Raw genomic sequence first — 8,244 nt, forward strand, 5'->3', positions numbered from 1 at the left:
GAAGTGACGTAAGTAAAAATATTACGTAATGGCTGCGTATGATTTGCATAAACCAAAAAAGTACGATAATAATAGTATTATAAATTGAAGGCAATCGTATTATTTATTAAATCATAGCCAATTGCGTTGAAGGAGGCCATAATATGCAAGGAAGTGACCATCCCATCGTCAAGGCAGCTGAAGAGTGTTGATAATATAGGCCTACCTATAATTATATAATTAATTTATGTTTTCATTCTTCCCCGATTTAAGTAATAATCATAATATTAGTTAAATATGTCAATGCACCATTTATTACCTTATATATTTAGATAATGTTTTTACTCATAATTGGTACCGAACTAGCGAAACGTCGGTAATATTCACTGGAGTGACTCTCACATGATTTTTCTCATTTTCTGCCATCAGGTACGGTACTAATTCATATTAAAAGAAACTACTGCTGATCGGTTGCATTATTTAGAAGCCTCACCACTGCAACCTTGGTTAATAGCGTAGGATACCAAAATGTTTTTTTTAAAACAATATTAAACAGAACAATTTCAGTTGTTGTGGTTAATGTCCGATCCCCTGAGTAGGATTATCTATATTCAGGGGACACCATTATTAAGGGACATTTTTTGGGTCCCGAAGTGGCCCCTTAATATGGGTTCTACTGTATTATGTATATATTGCAATTGCTAGATTTTAGGATTTGGTTTACAACCTTTTAAGTCAATTCAACATTATGTGATACATGGGACTTCAAGACTGAATAATGCTACAAACAATTTAATGAGATAATTTTTCACCCTGCTGCTCTAGCCCGCTACGTCACAGGAGATGATGACTCATCAATTATAAGCTGAAAGCAATTAGCAGCAGTTATAGTACAGAGGCTGACGCTGACGTTTTTGCTAATTTGTAAACTCAACTATAATTTATAGATCCCAGCTGCTGGACCCAAACAACTGTGGAAAAAGAGAGTCTATGAGGGCTCACTTAAACGGTTTTGGATTCTCGCCCTTTGATTGGTTGAATCTACAGACTGGAAAGAATTTTCTCATTTAAAGCAAAGAATATTATATCACTCTTTGCTTGAAGTCACGTTTTCTCTAGAGGGTATTCGGTTGCATGCCTTGAGGTCATACACACACACACACATTAAAGTTCAAAATTGACCATTTTTAAATGGGCATGTGATTCATAATTAAAGAACTATCTTTGATTTGTATGTATTTTTGGGATTAAAGGACATCTTTTTAATAATTAATCATAAGTATATCTGAAGAAAGAACAATCAATAATTTTTTTAAATATCGAGCAGCGTTTTTAGTAAGAAAAATTCTTGTTTATTCCTCCCTGTTCCTATCGTCGAAAGCAATTAGACCCTATAGGCCTACAATACAAATTAACCAGATGCAAATACGGTATATCTCATAATCATTATAAACAAGCACGAATGTGCGATACTCTGGGTACAGCAAAAGAAGCTGTAATGACGTCATAAGACGGGATGACGTCACATACACATCAAAATCAGCTACCAAATATAGCTATATGGTACCATCTTCGAGACGTGATATGGCTGCATCCTGTTTGAAATTTAAAAATCCGGCTCTAACGCTTTGAGGACATGTCCCTGGAGTATATTCATGCCAAATCCCAGCTCAATATCACAACGAATAAGGGATCGAGGAGTAGTACTTTATAAATCGCACTTTTTACTCAATAGTGTCCAGATGGAGGAAATGGAAGAGGAGAAGATGAGAGAGTACTAGATTCGGGTACCCCGAGTAAAAATAATAATTTACAGTACATCGAGAATCTTCAGTAACGTTTCTTTCGCCTCCTACTCGACTCCCCTGTTAAGAAAATGGAATATTCCCAAGCGCATTTCATTGTTGAGGGCGGTAGTCGGTAATCTGAAAAAAACCAAAAAAAAGAAGGCTGGAGCCTAGGCCTAGGTTTAAACAAATTAATTCGGGTAGGTAGGTAGGTCTCTAGCCCTAGGCCTAGTATAATATAAGTAAGTATTAGGCCTACTAGACATAAATACGATAGCCAGGTATAGTACGCCTATAGCTAGCCCACCGTGTTTGTATTACATACAACGAGGGTCTCTCTAGTCTTAGTTAGTAGGCCTCACTCACACAGGCCTTACCTAACCTATAGCCTAGGCCTAGTACTAGTAGGCCTAGGCCTAGTAGGCCCCTAGGCATAGGCCTAGTCTACTAGAGTTTAGGCCAGAGTAGTACTACTAGCATACCTAGGCCCTAGGCCTAAATAGTAGGCAAATTAGTATAACATAGTCATAGGCCTACTAGTACTACTATACTAAAGGCTAAGCTAATAATAGACTTCTAAACTAGAATTTAATATTGTTCTCCGAAAAAATAACTTTTTAAAAAAAAAGTCACATAATTTTAATTACCTATATAACTATGAAAATTATTATTTTATTATACTTATTATTATAGTAATAAGTATTTAGTATTATAGTATGTACTACAGTATAGTGTTTTATAAAAAATAAATATCAAATTTTTAATAATAAATATTAAAACTACAAAATGGCAAATGGCATATTCATATTTTATTCATCTTTATTTTTCATGTATTGGGGTTCATATGAAATGTGCATATAGTGTGCAATCATCAGAACCCATTTGACTTTTTTTACTTGGGAAACTTGAATTATACAGCAGCTAAGCAATAAAATAAAATTAAAGGATTTTGTATGTTGTACATCATTTAAACAGTTTGCCTACCACCAGCAACTATGATGTCATGCTATTAAGACCGTTTTTGGAAGCAGAATATAGAAAATTATAAGGCTCATAGCGGAAGGTTAAAACAGGCACGACAAAGATTTTAAATAATATAATAATCATATGTGTTGTGCCTGGAATTGAGGAAGTGGGTGGTAAGAATGTTTATCTGCCAATTTCTCATGCATTACCATAACATTTTACATTTATCGTTGACGTTGATGTTTGTTTCTATTTACTCTAGGATTTTTGTATAATGATTACAAAATGGGTTTGAATGCATCAACAATACCTGGAGATAATGGAGGAATCATCTCTGAATTAACTTCACCTTTAAAAGATGACTGGATAATTCAGCATGCTGACGCTTGCGGACGTGAGTATACAAATAATTAATGTTTATTAGTTGATTGGAGCTTGAATTTTTCATGAGTTCTAGATTGACTTAGTGGCTGTGCCAACTAGTACTATTTGTTTGAAAGATGTACTAAGTTCTTTAAGTGCATTGGACCTATGGTTAATAGAAGACTCGTTCTACCACCAGAACCCAGAACCATGGTGTGTGAGAGCCTCGAACCCTTCCTAATATTATGGCTATGGATTATAGTTCAACTGTCTTAACACTCGGCTACTCACACACCCAGAATAATTTATGTATTGATTGATGATTCATGTATTTTTCTTAGTGACAACAATAGAAGTAAAACAGTTGTGGAAACGATTTAATGAGCTTGGTTGTAATCAGGAAGGCATATTGTATGCAGGTTCCTTACCTAATGATTCTCCGACCTCTGACCCATTTGTGAGCAAGGTAATTTTTAAACCAGAGTTTGTATTCTCTTACTAAAGCTTCATTCGCACTGGATTTAATTTGGTCAAATTAAGTTACCAGCTATAATTGACCAAGAAACCCTGCAGTAGAGGCTACAATTCCTTCAGAATACCAACAGTTAATTTTGAATAATGAACTTAATTTTTACAGATTTTTAAGCAGTTTCCAAAATCAGACGATGAAGCTATAACATTTCAAACCTTCTGTGCAGCAACTAGATGGTTATCAGATGAATCCATAGATGGAAAGATAAGAGGTGAAAATATCTTAATTTTAAATTTCAGATTAAAGATTCCAAACATTCCCTACAATTTGTGACGTTTTATAAAAATAATGCATATATATTATTTTAAAACATTAAACCAGGTTATTCCATGTCTTAAATGTACGTTTCATGGTAAATTATGATAAAAAGAGAGAAACTACGCACTACAGTACCTATGTAGCTCGCGGTGAATGTCCTCTCATGGACGGTGTTTAGGCTTAGCTTAGCTATGCTTAGTTTTGTAGGTAAACAGCTGGTAACGTACGCTAGCTATAGGCCTAGCCTGACGTTGTATAGTTGCTGCATTAATTGTCTTTCTGTTTTTGCCAGAATCTGTTGATAAAAATTGGGGGAAACGCGGTATTTTCGCTAAAAAAAAAGTTAGGAGGCTTCCATTTGTTTTTGGCCTCACGATCGATCCAAAAGTGGGTGAATTACGGAAGAAACACAAAAATATCAATCTGCGAGCAAATGCATGTTGGTATTAATAGAGGACCGCATAAATTATTAGAATCAACTCATTTTTCACATTTTAACCGCTTAAAGACGAAAAAAAAAATCTCAATAGGACCATATAGTATTTATTTTTACATTAAATGTAGTTTGTGACCTTAAATTAGATCTAAAAAACGTAGGGAATGAAACTTTAAGCAATACGATTTCGATAGACACCTAAAAACTTGGGCATTAGAGAGGTAGTCTGATTTGCAACAACCCAGAACTTACGAGCTACCATTAGGATCCGTCCAGATTATGAGGTATCAAGTGAAAAAACATACCCCTATCCTTGTTTTGCATGCACATATTAACACAAGCAGTTCCTATGCCCTAACGTAAGTTCATCGCAAATCGATTGCTCCCTAATCTTGATTTCACTGCCTGAAAGCATAGAATTCAACTACTTGTACAGTAGCAGATACTTAACAAAGAAATAATTAGTTTTATTTTCTGATTTTATTGTGATTAGAGAAACATTTGTCATGTCACTATTAATGACATTATCGTTGGAAACTAAAAATTAACACATATTTTTGAATCATTTTAGCTGTGTTTGCCGTTTTAAACGATGGAAGACCACTCAATGAAGATGTTTTGATTGAAATTCTCTCTCAAGTTTATTTGGAAGACAGTCAGGTACTAATTAATATTGTCTTTGTATTCCTCATGTTTTACTAATTTATTATTTCAACAATATTTTATGAGGGTGGTGAATTTGACAAGAAAATAACATGAAAAAAGTATACAAAAATGTATAAAAAAAATTAATTAAAATAGATATAATTTATATATATATAATGAATTAAATATAATAAGGAATATTAAATACTAGAAATCTAAAGAGAAATAGAAAAGATAATAAATTGAACATGAAAGGGAAAAGGCAGGAATGGATATTGCATTAATCGTATTCTTTCTCTTTTTTTGATGAATAAATGACAATGTACAATATACTTTACAATAGTGCCAGAGGGAATCCCATAGTCCAATAATCATTACAATTTTACTGTATACTCTTAGGAGTCAATAAGAAGAGCAGCAGTTGTATTGCTGAAACAGATTGATAAGGATGGAAATGGCGCCATCACAGAAGATCAGTTTTCTTCCTGGGTCACGACCCTTCCTCATGACACTCTGGAGGCCATTCTTAAGTTTGAAATTAGTCAGCAGAATGACAAGGATGGTATTTCAACTTCTACCACACCTGTTAAGGTATGTAAAGGACATTTCGAAGAACTAATGAATATGAAATTGATGGTATACTAACACTACCTTACCAGATTTTTGCTAACTTATCAATGGCCAATTTTGATACAATAAATCTATGATTTGAAATTTGTTTTTTAAAGAGCCAATCAGTTCCTAGCATTCATTTTGTGTCAAATGACATAAAATAAGCTTCTTGGTGCAAACATCACAGGAGCTTAACTGGCAATTTCTATGCTTGTTGGGGAGACAATGGTGTATATAAAACAAGTTTTCTGATCAAATGATGTCAGTAATTTTGGTTTAGGCAACCTCGGCAATATAAAGCTAGGCATTAGTAAACGGTGACCGTATGGGCAGTATCCTTCATTTCAAAGTTTTGAAGCCTTCCCACCCAGCCTAACCAGTCTACAACCTTCCATTTTGAACCAATTGATTATGTCTTGTCTTTTAGACACCGCATTCTACAAAGGTCTTGAGGCCAACATCTCTTGGAGGACCAGTAGTTACAGAAGATCAGTTGATGGCAGTGGCTAAGCAAATGTATGATAAAGACTGGCTCTTGCTTGCAAATAAGCTAGGCTTCACTCTGATGGAAGTCAAGGATATTAAAGAGAACTACACAACCAAAAGACAACAGGTATGTTTCTTTTTCTGCATTATCATCTGCATCCTTCAGATACAACATTCTGGCCGTTTCCGCAGCCAAAAATTAACCAATTAAAAGTAACCGATAATTAACCAATTCCACAAAATTAACCAATACAATAATTATCTCATTCAAATCGGATAATTTATCGGATAAATGCAATATTTTTTAACCTTTGACCTGAAGGACAAATTGTTGCGTTGTGATTGGGCATCTGGTTGTTTGGCAATGACTGATCATGCACACTCTTTAATTTTTTTTCATTGGTCATATGTACATAATTGAACTTTGAAAAGACTGAGAAAGTGATTGACTTCCTACCATGGTGCACTATGGCTGTGGTACATCATTTAATAAATTGGTTCTTTCTTAACACTTAACTTTGCTTCATTTGGATAAAATGCTATCATATGTCTTTCTTTTTTATTCAGTATATATGTACTATAAAACATCTTTGGGACACTCCCATTAGGGGGACACTGTTAAATTGCGAATTGAAGGAGGAGGAGGAGGAGTGTTAACACTATAACCAAACCAACCCCTTTTCAGGGGACAATTTGTTGGGTCTTGAAGGTGTCCTTTAATAGAGGTTCTATTGTATTTTCTTAGTTGATGAAATATTTGATTTTGCATTTGTAGGTTGAAGAACTTCTGAAAGAATGGAAAAAGGAAAATGGTATTACAGCAACAGTTAATGTAATAAAGCGAGCATTGGTTGAAGCAAACTTTGAAGCAGTCGCTGAAAAGCTGTGAAAATGAGGTTAAAGATATCAAAATGTCTGTGTTCTTTCCAGATAGTATTTAACATTGTTCTTGTTAGTGGTATTGTTGGTGTAGATATTGAATTATCAAATAGTTGTTATTAGTATAAGGCCACCCTTGTTTATACACCCACCCCTAAATATCTATTGTATAAGTCTGTTCCACTAAAGACCCTCCCACAAGAATTGTGGAAAGGTCCTTAGTACAGTATTAATTTTAAAAGAATTATATAAAGTTAATGGTGCTATATTTTATATATATTTTATTATCTGCAAATATTAGGTCACATTTTATGTATACATAGGTATTTAATTTTTTTGCTGATACACTTCCTACCAAAAATATGTGTTTAAATTGATATTTTATTATTGAAAATAAAGGTTTTTTATTCCGCATATTTATCTGAGTGTATATTTTAAAACATAGTTTTTATTTTAACAAAATTATATGTTTTTAATACTATTTTAGTTTAAAATAATTTTAAACTTTAGTTTTACACATTCCATATTTATTTGAGATATATTTTTATTATCAAATTATCTATAACCTTGATCTACATTATATTATAATTTATTATAATATTTAGTTCTATGCAAATCTGTATATTTATTGTAAAATGTGCAATTTCCTATGAAACCCAATGTGCCTTTTGTAATTTTCAAGATTATTGTTCCTGAAGTTTTACCTACCAAAAATGTACCACATATTCAGACTTGTTTGTATGTACAGTAGTACAGTATTTTGTAATATTTCCTATTGGTATTCTGTTCTTTCCTGTTCTTTCTTTGTTGACAAAAAATTAAAAACCATTACTCTGATACTACTGTACTACAATGTATTATACAGTTTATCATACTAGATTTAAATTAATTATTCAGAATTCATATTGTGTTTATTGCATTTCACTATTATTGCTATTAATTAATACTATACTGTATTCTTCCGGCGTATACTATGAATAGGTGGATTACTAATCTATTTGGCGTATGGTATTTTTAAATAATAATGATCATTTAGTTTATGCTGGTGTAGCCTACTAGTAGGCATGGATTAATTAGTAATACAAATAGGCCTACTGAAATTAAATGATTCTGTTAGAATGTTGAATATCATTATACTAGGGCCACGTTTTGTCTTTCCATATTCAAGCAATATTAATCACGCACACCTTTCGTGTTAATCTTGGAATGTGTTATATTTATTGAAGTGTTTTCATCATTGTGGTGTGCAATAAATGAAACCAACATAATTTGATGTGTATTTTATTGATTGCTTGTAATTG

The 8,244-nt window shown here is 33.1% G+C and overlaps 1 protein-coding gene across 2 annotated transcripts; it reads left to right on the forward strand.

The window, feature by feature from the left end:
• Positions 1-1,845: 1,845 nt before the first annotated feature.
• On the forward strand, positions 1,846-8,225 carry LOC140051193 (uncharacterized). Of its 2 annotated transcripts, none has more exons than XM_072096329.1 (8): positions 1,846-1,966; positions 2,995-3,126; positions 3,437-3,561; positions 3,733-3,838; positions 4,893-4,981; positions 5,366-5,557; positions 6,006-6,191; positions 6,840-8,225. In XM_072096329.1, the coding sequence occupies exons 2-8, from the start codon at positions 3,018-3,020 to the stop codon at positions 6,951-6,953; spliced, it is 921 nt and encodes a 306-aa protein (XP_071952430.1). In that variant the 5' UTR covers positions 1,846-1,966; positions 2,995-3,017; the 3' UTR covers positions 6,954-8,225. The 2 variants fall into 2 exon arrangements, with proteins under 2 accessions (XP_071952430.1, XP_071952431.1); XM_072096330.1 differs by having other exon boundaries at positions 1,956-2,008.
• The last annotated feature ends 19 nt before the right edge of the window (positions 8,226-8,244 follow it).

The sequence above is a fragment of the Antedon mediterranea genome, chromosome 6 (assembly GCF_964355755.1).
Source record: "Antedon mediterranea chromosome 6, ecAntMedi1.1, whole genome shotgun sequence".
Lineage (NCBI taxonomy): Eukaryota > Metazoa > Echinodermata > Crinoidea > Comatulida > Antedonidae > Antedon > Antedon mediterranea.

Coding starts and splice junctions, on each gene's coding strand:
- LOC140051193 (XM_072096329.1), top strand. CDS start 3,018: ATGGGTTTGAATGCATCAACAATACCTGGAGATAATGGAGGAATCATC. Junction 3,839..4,892: donor CATAGATGGAAAGATAAGAG/GTGAAAATATCT, acceptor GAATCATTTTAG/CTGTGTTTGCCGTTTTAAAC. Junction 5,558..6,005: donor CTTCTACCACACCTGTTAAG/GTATGTAAAGGA, acceptor CTTGTCTTTTAG/ACACCGCATTCTACAAAGGT.